The sequence below is a fragment of the Semicossyphus pulcher genome, unplaced genomic scaffold (assembly GCF_022749685.1).
Source record: "Semicossyphus pulcher isolate SPU_LCO1_2020_fin unplaced genomic scaffold, fSemPul1.0.p SCAF_21, whole genome shotgun sequence".
Lineage (NCBI taxonomy): Eukaryota > Metazoa > Chordata > Actinopteri > Labriformes > Labridae > Semicossyphus > Semicossyphus pulcher.
In genome coordinates, this window is record NW_027211695.1 from 19,918,983 (window position 1) to 19,934,230 (window position 15,248).

At 48.7% G+C, this 15,248-nt stretch overlaps 1 protein-coding gene across 1 annotated transcript; it reads left to right on the forward strand.

Annotated features, from left to right (window-relative positions):
• The first annotated feature begins 184 nt into the window (after window positions 1-184).
• Window positions 185-14,971, forward strand: per1b (period circadian clock 1b). Its single transcript, XM_069672231.1, has 20 exons — window positions 185-281; window positions 6,368-7,193; window positions 7,331-7,584; window positions 7,682-7,803; window positions 7,906-8,107; window positions 8,190-8,384; window positions 8,576-8,654; window positions 8,775-8,881; window positions 8,974-9,127; window positions 9,245-9,515; window positions 9,594-9,702; window positions 9,806-9,965; window positions 10,054-10,172; window positions 10,416-10,562; window positions 11,282-11,632; window positions 11,724-12,592; window positions 12,681-12,867; window positions 12,964-13,177; window positions 13,291-13,441; window positions 13,529-14,971. Exons 2-20 carry the CDS (start codon window positions 6,805-6,807, stop codon window positions 13,826-13,828), a joined length of 4,380 nt encoding a protein of 1,459 aa, XP_069528332.1. The 5' UTR covers window positions 185-281; window positions 6,368-6,804; the 3' UTR covers window positions 13,829-14,971.
• Window positions 14,972-15,248: the final 277 nt, after the last annotated feature.

Below are 15,248 nucleotides of genomic sequence, written 5' to 3' on the forward strand. Positions count from 1 at the left end.
TGTCAGCCAATCAGAACGAGAGGGGCTGTATTTGGGCGGGGACATTACTCCATTCTGTCCAATCACGGTCTATGTCCCAACATTACTTGACAGACCATGTACTTTCACGTGTATCCCTGCGTGTTAACTACTGTTGGGGGAGAACAGAATAGTACGGACAACAGATACAGACCGTCTAGCGAAGACAGTCGACGCTACCGGAATTTATGCTGGTTTTTTCAGATTTTTTCTCACAATATCGTGGAATATCAACGCTGTTGTTATCGCGAAGCATATTGAAGGTAAGAGTTTGGGGATTTGGGGGCTTTTGTCGTGTTGTCGAACTTACTTCGGGCTAACAGAACAGCGCTGCACGACCTCTATAAATCTCTTTTTATTGAACTGCCTCTTATTATAGCCATTATGTTTAACGTTTATATTACTCTAAGCATTTTGAGGTGTGAATTAAGGATTCATTCCTTTGTTTAAAGGTGAAAATTGTGCTCTGTTTTAACCCTTTAGGTATCGGTTTGTGCTAACGGGCATATCACAGTAATAACACATTTGCACAGGTTCTGTAAGAAGACAATAACGACGACAACTAGCTACACAAACATTTCTAGACACTTTTTCCCCCTGAACTTTCTACGTGATTTTATCAGTTTAAGTTAAAGAGCGAACCTGATTGTGGACGTTGCACACTGTAGAAGCAGGGCTGCAACATGCGGGTTAGGTTCATCGTGTACTATACGTGAGATATGCTTCAAATGATAAGAAACATGTTCAGATTTACAAATTGCTGTGGCTGACCATCAAATTTATCGTCGTCATCATCATAACGATTTGAATAATAATTCACATTGAAACACTATTTGCATTAGGTTGGTAAGCGCCATTTGATGAAGGCCCCAACCCACTGCCCATATATGTTTAATTATAAGATTTTTCATTCACTCTGACTTTGGTTGTTGTACTTACACCAGTTAAAACTGCTTCCTACAGATTTTTACAAAATGCATTGCTCAAGCCAATCAAATGATGTCCCGTGATTGACAACTGTTGCATCCACCTATGCCTGTGCATGTGCAGCTGCTTCCTTCTGAACATCACTTAGCCATGCTGCATCCCAGAATTCCTGTGGTCCTAGATGAGCTATACTTGTGTGTGTGTGTGAGCCTTTGTTGGTGCATTGACAGAAGACAATTTGAACACATTTATTTTCCACACCTAGCAGGTGGCAAGCAAGAAGTGACATGCTTGTCCCATGTGTTCTACAACATGTCAGAAGGAGATTAAAATAAGAAAGCCTTCATCTACTGCGCTATTTGGTGATAAATGCCAGAGAGGCTTGTGGGTAGGCAACATGGAGATGACTCTTCCAGTTTATGCGGAGGCAAATCAAACTTGTCAGTTTTGACACTGATAGTGCCAGAAGAGGTGAGATTACATGCGCTGGCAGAGGTGGTGCAAACCTCATGATCATATGTATTCGGGGCAAGGCAGGAGAAGTAAACATCAATATTTTTAATCCAAGTGAAACTAAAATGAGTGGTTGACCTGATGGATTGGACAGAAGAGCAGTGAAACAATGCTACTTATTGTCTGTGCCCTCATTTTCCACGAACAGAAACCTAGTGCTTCCTGATTCTTTCCACGTTTTGTTGCACTAAAATGGTGAAAATCAAAAGCAGGAGAGATTTGGGGAGAAAAGTTTGGTAGTAGAGGGAGAGTATGCGTCCTCCATTTTCTCATAATAAAACCATCATGGCTACTGAAGTTAACCCAGGCTGGAAATAACTCACCAAGGCTCTTAAACATGCCTGAGGTGGCAGGGGTCCAGTTCTTTTTGTTGATGATGATTGTCCTGCAATTAAAGCCAGGTTTGGCTACACATTCACAGCAGTCTCACCCTCATGTGGTGTTGACTTTGTCATCGAAACTCAATTAGTTTGTTTTCTTTGTCCATAATTTACATCTGTACACGTTGTTCAGCAAAGCTATGTGATCACTTCTGTAGATAATTGTCTTTAATGGAATATTTCATGATTAAGGGATTTTATTTTGCTAGCAGGCTAAACAGGCAACATTGTTTATTAAACCTTAATTATATTCAGTGGATGCTACTTAATATGTTTCATTATTCCCAAGGCTGGAGGGGCTTAGCATCCTCTTAAGTAGGGGATGTTAATTGCAGCAACAATTCTAATATAAAGTAAGTCTGGGTTGTGAATTGAGGCCGATCTGTTTTTGCGTCATACCACATTTCTTGGCGGTCTTTATAAAGTTTTCATAAAAACATTTTGTCCCCGTAAACTTGATACAGTAAATATTTAAACAGGGGAACGCAGCCAGGACCAAACAGAGGGATCAAACAAAAGCACGAACAGAAAGACGCTGTTGTATTTGACAGAAGGGAAAGAGTCATAAAAACAAACTACAAACTAATGCAGACCTATTTAACTTTTTTATGACATTATTATAATAACTGTATTCAACACCAGTTGGGATCATTTCTGCATTCTAAGATGAAGCTCGATTAATTTAGTTACTGTTAACTTTGCAATAACTCAGGCTTAAAAATGGTACTTAAAATTTTAAATTGTGTTGTAGGAAGACTTTGTATGTCATGGAAGTTCAGTATAGGCGGAAAAAATCAATAAAGGGAAATATATTTAGGCATGTGCGTACATGCTTGTTATCAATAAATTAATAACTTACTAGATGTTATGTAATTGTTAGTACTTGACTGAAATATGTACATGGTGTGAAGAACTTCCTCCCAACAAAACTCATGCATAGCGCGTGTGTCATTGTGTCCTAATTGTACATCGTGTACACTCCGCGCACGCTCCCATTGGCTCTGGTCCCGGATCAGCTCGCTCTCCTCCCCACTGCTTCTATTTTGAGAAGGACGAACCTTGAGGCTGATCTGAGAACAGCGTCTAAGCAGACTCTCTATGATTTAGAGCGCTGTCGCAGGCAGCCCCGCCTCTGCATGAGAGTGCGTGCTCTCATTGGTCTGGCGCGTCGACCAATCAGCGGCCAGCAAGGCTCGCAGAAAGCACAGCCGCGGACACGTGCAGTATGTACACAGGCGATTGAGGCGGTACCGAGCGAGCTGCTGTGCCTTTGCTGTCAAACACCGGACAATGACACGACCAGCAGTGGACGTTTATTCTACGGATGCTCGAAGCGATCGAGACGGATAAAAACGGTACTACTTTTCTTTTATTGAAGTGCTTTCTGAGAATGAACATGTCGTGCTGATGCGGGGTGTTGTGATGCAGGGGTGTGACAAGCGGGGAAGTGTACACATGGTCACGCACGGAGCCACGCCACATTTCCCCGCACCCTGTTCTCTGCAGTAAGGAAGTGTTTCATGTTATCTCGGGTTCTTTCCAGGTGACTGTGTTCCAAGAGAACAAGGAGTGTCATCTCTGTGATATTGTGTCTGTGGGTTATAGTGTGTGAAACTATGACTGTACATACTGTAGCTGTGCTTGAGCCTGTCTGCGCTATAACAGGACAGTGTAGCGGCCTGACGGAGATAAAAATAGGCATTGAATTGTCTTTGATTAAGAGTCAAGTCGGAGCTTATTTGAAAGGACAACTTGTTCGTTTTGGCACTTATATAGACGAAGCATACGTTTGTTTATATTATATAGCCAATTGTTTTCAAGATAAAGAAAACTGTTTAAAATATCACTAAAATGTGTCTGTAGATATTTATACACCATCGTAGAGGATCACTGAGAAATAAGCAACATGTAAGGAGATTAAACCAATGAAACATGCTCTTATTAATTGACTTTAATTTCAGCTTTAACTGCAACCTCCGTGTTCTTTCTGCATTCATCAACCAAATCTAGTTTTCTTTGGTGTCAAGCGACCAGAAACACTTTGTTTACCGTCCACTTTTAGAAAATTATCAGTTTCTCCACTGGTGTGCTTTTGTTTCCCACAGAGAGGCCTGATTGTTCCTTCTAAAAACAGCTTTGTGTTTTGAACTGTTGTTTTTAGCAATCTCATATTGATGTTGTAGATGTTACTGTTTCAGATCGCATTGACCTTGCATAATCTTTAACATTTTTTTGTCTCTTGCGCTCCAAACATTGACTGAAATACAAGAGTGAAAATAAGCAAATTCACACAAGCATAAAAAGTTTTAAAAAACGACGTAAACTTCTGCGTGCAAAAATAATATGCTGAGATTTATTGTAGCCTTGTAAGACTTCTATCACCACTTGGTGATGACTAACTGCTTAAGTTATGACTACTGGATCTCAAAATACACTGCATCGGCAAATGATTAATCTGTGCAATAACAGGGTTGTAAAAATACTAAATTCTACTATTGGTATTTAATTAATAGTTTACATGATAAGATTCGGTTTTTGTGCATTCTATAGGCAGAAGTTACTTCCTTTACTCGGACTGTACAGAAAGTAGTGCATTAGAAAGATTACATGTTATGCATATGATGGTTCTTTACAACATTAAATTATCACGACATTTAGATTTTTAAAAAAAGGCAATATATCGCCTTATTACATTATCGCGATACATCGTGGTATATTGAACAATAACCCCTGTATCGTGATACGTATCGCATCGCCAAATTCTTGCGAAGACACAGCCCTACCTGCTGGTGCGTAGATCATTGTTAATCTGTGGTTTAGGATTGGAATGAAACAGGAATAGAATATGACGTGTATCCTGATCTGGAGATTTTAAAAATGGCGGTCCTTTTCTTACTTTGTGCAACATGTGAGCATCTGAGAGCAAAAGCAGTCGGTCATAGAAGGCGACATGTAATCCTAGAGTCTGACTCATGCTTGCTAAATTAAAGCGCGCTCAAAAAGTACAACCCATGTCTGACCATCAGCAACCGTTCCCCATGTTGTTTCCCACGCTGACATGGACCCCACCTTGCATAATCTGAGCCGGGTCTCACTGAGTTCATTTCCTGTGAATAATTGGAGCGGGTGGGCGGCGGAGTGGCTCATTGGCCGGCGCGGTTACCTCACAGCCATGGGTCCAAACCTGCGCTGGCCTGCTCAGGCACGGCCGTGTGGACTTTACATGTCGGCCGCATGTTTGTGTGAGGCGTCCCTCCCACAGTCCGCAGACGTGTGTGAGGCGGACTGGAAAATGCATGTAGGTGTGAATCTGAAGGCGGTATGTTAGCTTGAATACTGAATTTAGGGGCCCGCTACAGTTAGCTTAGCAAGTGGGCGGCACATCCAGGTATTCTAGTAGCCTGAGCACGGATCCCCACCGCCACCTCCACCCACCGCCGTGTGTCTTCGCCATCACCCGTGGAAGTATGCATGGATGCCAGCCGGCCTCGACGCCCACTCTCGCCCTGCTTGCATATTTCCATATCATAATGACTCCGGCCCCCCCTGCTCGGCCCCGTCCGGCCAAAACACACACACACAGCTCGTCATGTGCGAGCGTGCATCATCCATCTGAGCAAACATAATGCTGATTAGCATTTCGTGGATGCCAAAGAGGCTGTTTGGATGCATTTATCGAGGCAGCGCCGGCATCAGGTGTTTGTTTCACTTGTTCTCCTGTAATTAGCTGTTATCCTCTTGTCAGAGCTAAAGAGCGGTCACGACCAGACGTACTGCGTCAGAAAAGGCCCACATATGTCTGAGCCTTTCAGCGCAGGGAACTTAATTAAAAATGTCCTGAAGACATGCCCCTGAATGCATCACCGCACACCCGAGGGCGGCAGGTAAAGGGGGTTGTGGGGCAGCCAGGTGTATAAACTTAAAGGATTGACGACTCTGGTTGCGTCTGCAGGGATTAAAGGATTACGGGGCGTCTCTCTTGTTGAGGGGAATAAATAGTAGCAGACTTTCACTTGCGTAGGTGGCGGCCCGATTTAAACTCAGAGATACTTTTCACAAGCAAACCTTAATTTATAACCAACCCTCCCGCCCGGGCGCTTCGTCCCTCCCGCTGCTCCGTTTGTTGTGACCGTCATCTGGGTAAAAGTGGACTAAGCCGTGACGATCAACAAATGTCCCATGTTAATTTGGCTCAAGCACAAGTTCACCTGGTCTATATTCGGATGCATACATACGCACTCGCTGCATGCAAATAGGAGATTATTGTTTGTTCTCTCAAGGTGCGTTTCCTGTTTGTAATCTGGGGAGAAGGTGAACAGCTGGCTCCTCAACGAGCAGAGGGACATTCAGGAGGGAGGGAAAACATTTCACGGCCGTGTGTGAAGCGGCCTTCAAGGCCGAAGCAATAAACTGATGATAAGCATTGTTGTGTTTTTGACACTGGCAAGCTTTTTGTAGTCCTGCAGCTGACATCATTTCTTCTCTCTCTCCCTCTCTCTCTGTCCATTCCTCCTCTCCTGTCTTCTCAGGTGGCACCCAGTGCAACACATCTCTGAAGAAGCGAGAGGACCAGGTTACAGAGCCAAGAGATTTTTCTGCTCTCACCCGGAGCTGTTTTTCTCACTCTGCCTCACCATCTCTCGTCCCATCTGTTGACGGCCTTCACGCCAAGGCTCTTTCATAAGCAGAGATTCATCTTCGAGTGACACTTCTCCCTCAAGATAATCGTCGTGTTTTTCACACAGCGAGCTCTTTAAAAACCCTAATATATGGGCCAACAGCCCCGTCTTCAACAGCTTTCTTTTGCACAACAAACGATGAATTTCTCTCCTTAGTTCATTCAAACAACAGCAAGCAACTATGATTCATCCAGGCATACATAGTAGTCCCACTTAAAGTAAAGTCGCTCCTGTTTCCCCATCGGCTGACACCTTAACAAGCTGTCCCAGCCTCATCCTAATCTAGTATGAGTTATGACAACTCTAAAACGCCCAGCAGCAGCACTCGGGGGCGAGTGGCGAGGGCCGACGAGAAAGACAACGTGCAGGACGGCGAGTCCGAGGGGTTAAACTCTCCGAAAGCCGGCAGCGGTCAGCCCGGTGCCAATGTCGCGGCTCAGGAGCAGGGAGGCGGAGCCGGACGCGGCTCCTCCCCCAGCGGAGGGTCGGGATCGGGAAGTTCATCTGGACACAGAAGGGGGCCAAACTCGGACGACATGGACGGACTCTCAAGCGGGAACGACTCCGGCGAGAGGGAGAGCGCGTCACGCGGGCGGCAGTCTACTCGCAGCTCCAACAGCTCGTCCAACGGGAAGGACTCCGGCATGATGCTGGAAACGACCGAGAGCAACAAGAGGTAAGAAGTCGGGACACATACAGACACTTTCTCTTTAGACCAAAAGCTTTAATCGTTGCCTCTCGCTCAGAATTAAACTGATTGGCATTCAAATGCAGTTTCCAACCTGTCGCATCTCTTTAAACGTGTCCTCACAGCTCCAACTCCCAGAGCCTCTCCCCCCCCAGCGGCTCCCTGGCCTACAGCCTCCTCTCCACCAGCTCCGAGCACGACCCCCCCTCCACCTCTGGCTGCAGCAGCGACCAGTCGGCGAGGGTGCAGACTCAGAAGGAGCTCATGAAGGCCATCAAGGAACTGAAGCTGCGCCTGCCCACCGAGCGCAAGGCCAAGGGTCACTCCAGCACCCTGAACGCTCTCAAGTACGCCCTGCAGTGCGTCAAGCAAGTCCGAGGTGAGCTTCTGTCTGTGTGTTGATCATTTCACTGCATGATGTCGTTATTTTTTACCTCCTTTTACCCTCTGACTGATTTAATTTGGATCATTTCCAGCCAACAAGGAGTACTACCATCAGTGGAGTGTGGAGGAGTGTCACGGCTGCAGCCTGGACTTGTCTGCGTTCACTATCGAGGAGCTGGACAACATCACCTCAGAGTACACGCTCAAAAACACAGTAAGTGTACAGTTAGCCGCATATCCCTGTCAGCTGCTTGTCTTTAAAAGTGACATGAATGTTATTGAGCAGCCGTAAAGGAAGATCTCTTCATCCCCTCAGGACACGTTCTCCATGGCCGTGTCGTTCCTGTCTGGCAAGGTCGTGTACGTCTCACCTCAGGGCTCGTCCGTGCTGCGCTGCAAGCCCGAGTTTCTCCAGGGGACCGTGTTTTCCGAGCTCCTCGCCCCGCAGGACGTCAGCACTTTCTACAGCGGCACGGCGCCCTGCCGCCTGCCGCCCTGGGCCTCCTGCATCGGGTCTGGTGAGCAGAGTGACATGAGAGAAAAAATTGAATGTCGTGAGAGGGTGGAGTTTCTGAGTCCCTCTCTTGTCTTTCCCTCCAGCCTCGTCTCCGGTCGACTGCACTCAGGAGAAGTCCATGTTCTGTCGGATCAGCGCCAACCGGACGCAGAGCGGCGAGATGCGCTACTACCCATTCCGCCTTACGCCCTACCAGCTCACCATCAGAGACTTTGATGCTGCCGAGCCGCAGCCGTGCTGCCTGCTCATCGCAGAGAGGGTCCACTCAGGATACGAAGGTACGTCTTTGTGCTGCGTCTGCGTTCATGCGAGCGGTCGAGGAGTGAGAACAGTTTATGTAGCTTCAAAATGTGACCTATATGAGTATCAAGATAAGACTCCTCCTCCTGTTACGGATGATATGATTTGATAAGACTGGATGCCTTTCAGTCGTTCAGTCCTCTAAACATGTTGCATCTGTTCCTCTCAGCTCCTCGCATCCCTCCAGACAAGAGGATCTTCACCACCAGTCACACTCCCAGCTGCCTCTTCCAGGAGGTCGACGAGAGGTCAGTAGACGCCCACAAAGGATGTTTGACTTATATCAGATTAGGGGACGCCAACAAAAAGAGCCTTAAACATCTGTTTGTTGTAGTTTCTTTCTAAACGTGTCAATGTTGTGTCTCCAGGGCGGTTCCATTGTTAGGATACCTGCCTCAGGACCTTGTGGGAACCCCCACCCTCCTCTACATCCACCCTGAAGACCGGCCCATGATGGTGGCCATACATGAGAAGAGTGAGTCTTTTCATCCATCATTGGAAAAGGGGAATTGTTCTCGTTTTATTCTCTTTTTGTTCACAATCGTCTCCTCTGTCGTCTCTCCTCAGTCTTTCAGTTTGCAGGGCAGCCGTTTGAATACTCCCCGCTGAGAATGTGCGCCCGCAACGGCGAGTACCTGACCATCGACACCAGCTGGTCTTCCTTTGTGAATCCCTGGAGCCGCAAGGTGGCGTTCATCGTCGGTCGCCACAAAGTCAGAACGTAAGTTCACGATGATGTTGCTGTCTTAGAAAGAGATCAGAGATTAGAGGGATGTAAAGATGGCGACCAACTCTGCACGCGTAAAGTGGTTGACTAAATCGTGCTCTCGTCCTCCAGGAGCCCTCTGAACGAAGACGTCTTCACGACGCCGCCGGGCTGCGAGAGCCGCGTCACCACGCCCGACGTGGTCCAGCTGAGCGAGCAGATCCACCGCGTGCTGGGGCAGCCAGTGCACAGCGGCGGCTCGCAGGGCTACAGCTCGCTCGGGTCCAGCGGATCTCGGGGCTCCCGCCGCTCGCACCAGCAGCACCTCAGTGCCGCCTCGTCCAGCGACAGCAACGGGCCCGCCATGGACGAGGCAGCCGCCGCCATCGCTTTGCACAAACCCGTAAGTTTAAGTCTTGCTACGTTGATATTGAGGAAATTCACTTTTCGCCATGTTTTTTAACGAGTGTTGTTTCTCCAGATGACGTTCCAGCAGATCTGCAAAGATGTTCACATGGTGAAGACGAACGGACAGCAGATGTTCATCGAGTCCCGTAATCGGCCGATGCCTAGAAAGAACCTCGTCGCAGGTAAACAAAAAGCAGAGATACGCCGTAAAGTAAGTCAGACGAACAACAAGCGCAGATTAAAGACAGTTTCCATCTCCTCTTCCTCGCTGTCTTCCTCATCCAGGCACGACAAGCATCCGAGCCATCCCCAGCGACCCAATCAGAGGTTTGATCGCCGACCTCACCAAACCGACCAAAGCTCTGGTCCCTGCGGCGCTCGTGCAGAAGGATCCCCCCGCCGGGTACTCCTACCAGCAGATCAACTGCCTGGACAGCATCATAAGGTGCGTGTTAAAGCCTTACAGAGCCCTTCTGATGCTGCGTTGTTTACGTTATTTATTACTCACCCAACTACGCTGTGAATCTGTGCAGGTACTTGGACAGCTGCAACATTCCTAACACGGTAAAAAGGAAGTGCGGCTCCTCCTCGCGCACTGCCTCGTCCACGTCGGACGACGACAAACAGCAGGAGGCGAGCGGCAACAACAAAGGTACATTTCCTCCTCACCTAAGCTGTCATTACATCGTTAATAATAATAATAAAGATGTTTCTGTGAAGAGCCACATTCTCCTTTTTTGTGCATTTACCAACAAAAATACTGAGAAAATTCTTGTTGTTGAATTTAGTTTCATTTTTGCAGCATCTCTGAGCATGCTTGTGTCTGTATGTGCTTGTCCAGCCGGGTTACACGATCATAACTGCCACTGAACTTGTCACACTCGTGTCTCTGCAGGTGGTTCAGTTAGCATCGTAGGTGAACCACCTCCTCTGCCCCCCCTGACCATGGCCACAAAGGCAGAGAGCGTAGCCTCAGTCACGTCGCAGTGTAGCTTCAGCAGCACCATCGTGCATGTGGGAGACAAGAAGCCTCCTGAGTCAGGTGGGAACCCTCAACACTCACACTCTCTGAACTCCTGTAGTGTGCTGCTCAGCAGGTTGTTTCTTTGAAATGACAAAGCATGTCTTTAATTGAATTAAAGGCCTTTTTAATATGATCAAAATGGAGTCTCTTGATAATCTCAAACTTTTGTTCTCTGGAGCTTTACTTTTTGTTTCACTTACACGCAGGTTTTATTTGATCATTCTTGCTTTTCTTTCATTTTTTGCAAAGAAACTGACCACACAGAGTGTTTTTTTTTTTATGTAAAATCCAAAGAATTATCTTGCAGAAACGTGTAGCCGCATGATTACACTACAGATCGCAGGTAATCTGATTTATGCTTCTGTTTCTCAACTTGGAAGTTTCTCCAGTTCATCCTCTCGGCTTGCTCTCTCTTCCCTTTGCTGTCTACATTTTGACTCCACACACACACGTGTCAGACACTCTCCTCTCTTCTTGTTTAAACTGTAGCCACATGTGGATAATGTTAAATGGGAACATACAGAGTAACAGCAGCAGAAGCACAGAACACTTTTAGCTGTAAACTAACACATCTTAAATGCTAACATTAGCATCTTTTTAGCAGCAAAGTCGATGAGTGTCAATTTAACTTTTCATTTCTCAGAAGCAGAATCAACACTTGCTTTATTTCTTCTTTCAATAATTACACTGCAGCTCTCTAACTGGCCGCTGTGCTTCTTCTTCTTCCTCAATCACAGACATCATCATGGAGGAGGCTCCCACACTCGCCCCTCCAACGACGACGCTACCACGCCCAGCTAACGCCGCTATCGCTCCTCCTCCTCCTCCACCCCCTCCTCCGCCCACTCTCCCTCAAGCCACACAGCCAGAGAGGGACAGCCGGAGGAGTGGAAGTGTAGGAGGGAGTGGGGGAAGCGGAGCAGGCGGGCGTATGGGTCTGACAAAGGAGGTGCTGTCCGCCCACACGCAGCAGGAGGAGCAGGCGTTCCTCGACCGCTTCAAAGACCTCAGCAAGCTGCGGGTTTTCGATCAGACGGCGTCTTCGGGGCTGCGATGCCACACGGCTGCTGCCAACCCACTGTCACGAGGTACTGACACGCTGATCACAAAACACACACACACACACACACACACACACTGAGTCAGCTCTGTTGACACTGATCGTTCTCTCTCTCCCAGGTGTTCGTTGTTCCCGAGATTACCCGGCCGCAGGAAGCAGCACGGGCCACAGGCGCGGCCGCGGCGGTAAGAGACTCAAGCACCAAGAGTCGTCCGATCATCACAGCTCTCTGGGTCGGAGCGGGACTCGACGAGACCCCAGGACCAGCACAGCCCCCCTCCCCATGAACATTCCTCTGGGACCCCCCACAAACTCGTCCTCCTGGCCGTCTGTGGGCTCGCAGGCCAGCATCCCCTCCGCCCCCTTCGCTCCCGGGATGCTTCCCATCTACCCGGTTTACCCTCCGCTCTCGCAGCCCTTCCCCGCGCCCGTTCCCGACCCATCACGCTTCCCCCCCGCACAGATGGTACCCCCCATGATGGCCCTCGTTCTCCCTAACTACATGTTCCCCCAGATGGGCGCCCCCATGCCTCAGATGGGCGCCCCCATGCCTCAGATGGGCGCTCCCATGCCTCAGATGGGCGCTCCCATGCCTCAGCCAGGCCCCACACCCGGACACTTCTACAACCCAAACTTCTCCTTCCCCGTCTCCGCCCCCACCTCTGTTTCCAACGGCGTCCCCATCCCAGTCCCCGTCCCCATCCCCATCCCGGGCACCTGCGCCCCCTCCCGCAGCAGCACCCCCCAGTCCTACAGCCAGACACCCGCCGACCGCGAGGGTGCAGAGTCCCCCCTCTTCCAGTCCCGCTGTTCCTCTCCGCTCAACCTGCTTCAGCTGGAGGAGTCGCCTATCAACCGGTTGGAGGTCGGCACGGCTCTGTCGGCATCGCAGCAGGCCACGCCGTCTGTGCAGGGCGGGGCGACTCAGCCGCTCCAGAGCTCAGCCAATCAGGGGAGCTCTGACGACACCTCCAAGGAGAATGAGAACGTACGTCTGCAAACACTCAGAGAAGAGGTTAAACTTAACTTTAAAAAAAAACATTTGAAACTCACGATTCTTCTTATTCCTCCATCAGGGTGAAGCTAATGAGTCCAACCAGGACGCCATGTCCACCTCCAGCGACCTGCTCGACATGCTGCTGCAGGAGGACTCCCGCTCGGGCACCGGCTCGGCTGCCTCTGGATCAGGATCCTCAGGGACGAGGTCCTCTGGGTCAGGCTCCGGCTCCAACGGCTGCAGCTCCTCCGGCACCAGCGGCACCAGTAAGAAGAAAAGCAAATAAAATACTTCTTTAAAAATCAGGGAGGTTTCATCCTTATATCTGACTCTCATCTTTTCCCCCGTCCTTGTCCTTCCAGGCAGCAGTCAGGGCAGCCACACCAGCAAGTACTTTGGCAGCATCGACTCCTCGGAGAACGATCACTCCCGCAAACAGCCAGCAGGGGGCAGCAGCAGCACGGGAGGAGACGGTGGAGAGGAGCAGTTCATCAAGTGCGTCCTGCAGGACCCCATCTGGCTGCTGCTGGCCAACACTGACGACAAGGTCATGATGACGTATCAGCTGCCTGTCAGGTACGACACTGGGCAAAAACCCTGAACTTTTTGTGGACGTTTTTTGCTTCCTGTTTATTATTTATTTATTATTATATCTTAGTGACCGTTTCCCCCTGTGCCTCGTCTTACAGGGACATGGAGACAGTCCTGCGTGAGGACCGTGAGGCCCTGAGGAGCATGCAGAAACACCAGCCTCGCTTCACAGAGGACCAGAAGAGGGAGCTGAGCCAGGTGCACCCCTGGATCCGCACAGGTCGCCTGCCCCGAGCCATCAACATCTCTGTGAGTATCAGATTCATTGATCGAGAAAGAATGAAACACTTACAAATGAAAGGAAATCGTCTGAATCTTCCGTGTGGTTTTTCTCAGGGCTGCGCAGGCTGCAAGTCTCCCCCCTCCGTGCCTCCCGCCGCCCCGTTCGACGTGGAGATCCACGAGATGGAGCTGTGCAGCGTGCTGAAAGCGCAGCATGAGGGCGCCGGCAAGGGGAAGAAGAACCTCTTAGAGACGGCCATGGATGAAGCCCACCTCGAGGACGAGGATGATGAGGATGAGGAGCAGGAGGTGGAAGAGAAAGGAACCAAAACACTAGACAGCAACCAGGACATGCCGGCTGAGGAGCAGAGAGAGGCGGCAGAAGTGGACGAGAAGGCGCGCATGACTCACTGAGCTGGTGGCCAAAGATCGATCAGGACCTTTCTACGCCGATAGGCAGAGAATATGCACCTTCAAGGACCTCCCTGTGCACGTGATTGCACAGGGTGTGAGGTGTTAGATATGCACCTTCCAGGACCTTTGAGTGCCCCAAAAACATCACGACACACAGTGTCAGATGTTAAAACGGGAATTTAAAGCTGCATATGAATCGAGGCAACTTCCATATATGGTCTGACAGGTCAGGCAGGACGCTTGACGACGTCACACCAGACATGTTGAAAGCCTTGGAAGCCACAGGACACGCACACACTCTTAGAGAGTGAGTCAGTCCCTTTGCGTCCCCTCAGCTGGTCTTGTAGTTCCCTATTTATTTAAGTTGTATAATAATCGGAAAGGACGAAGGGGAATGTGTTACAAATCAGCACCTTTATATAAAGATGGATGTCCTTCACCGCAGTGTCCTCCTCGGCGTCTGCACCCCTCCTGCTCACGACGAGAGAAGGGTTCCTCTCTTTTCCACGTGGACCCTTCTTCTCTCACGGACTCAAGTTTGTTTTTTTATGTAAAAAGTTTCTCGAGACTGAACACAAACTTTCACTCCACAGTCAGAATGTACAGTGAGAACCGGATTTATTTTGTAAACGTGTGTATATTTTTATACTTTGATCCACTGCAAATACAGAAAGACAAAGAGCGACTGTCAAATGTGAAAATCCAGAAATGAACAGCAGTAAAAAACACAAAAAACAATCACTTTACACGACAGAGATGATGTTTGTCTTGTGACACAGCAATCCAGTTGCTTTTCCAGAGCGACGGGCAGCGTTGCAATCGCCGAGAGAGACCGACCTGGACTTCTTAAAGGCGTCTCCTCGGCCGGGCATTAGTCTGAGCATTCGTGTGAGAAAGGAACAATGCCTCTCTGAGAACACACAGACACTATTTCCAAACTGCCAGCACCCGAAGGACCGAGCGTTTGTGTCGCCAGTGCTTGCTCGTGGTGGTCGCTGTATTCGGAAGGAGGAGGACGCGACTCTCTAGAGAGTCTGGAGAGTGTTTACTATCTTATTTTCCTCTCTGTCCCCTTCCTCTCTCTCTCTCTGTGGCACTGTTCTGGTCATGTGATATCCTATACTTTATGGCGTCAGTGGTGTTTGCAACAATTTCTTAATATTTTTGTGAAAATTCTTTGTACAAAAAAAGATAATAAAATGACTTGAAAAGCTTTCGTATGTGAAGTCTTGATTTTCTTCTTCTGCAGTTAGTTTTATGATTACATCTCTTTGCAGCCTATTTTAGTCGGCGGGCGTTTTGCAACAGTTGGCGTGGAAACACAGAAGCGTCCAGAATGAACTGGAAGAAGAGAGCGGATCAGGGCAGCTGCTCCCCTCACTGAACCACAGTCTCTCTCTATCCAGCTGTGGTTTCTGCC

Bases quoted from the DNA above. Each gene is read 5' to 3' on its own strand.
- per1b (XM_069672231.1), top strand. From the start codon at position 6,805: ATGAGTTATGACAACTCTAAAACGCCCAGCAGCAGCACTCGGGGGCGA. The intron at 10,563-11,281 runs GTGGGAACCCTC...CCTCAATCACAG, and splicing joins CAAGAAGCCTCCTGAGTCAG to ACATCATCATGGAGGAGGCT. The intron at 12,868-12,963 runs GTAAGAAGAAAA...TTGTCCTTCCAG, and splicing joins CTCCGGCACCAGCGGCACCA to GCAGCAGTCAGGGCAGCCAC.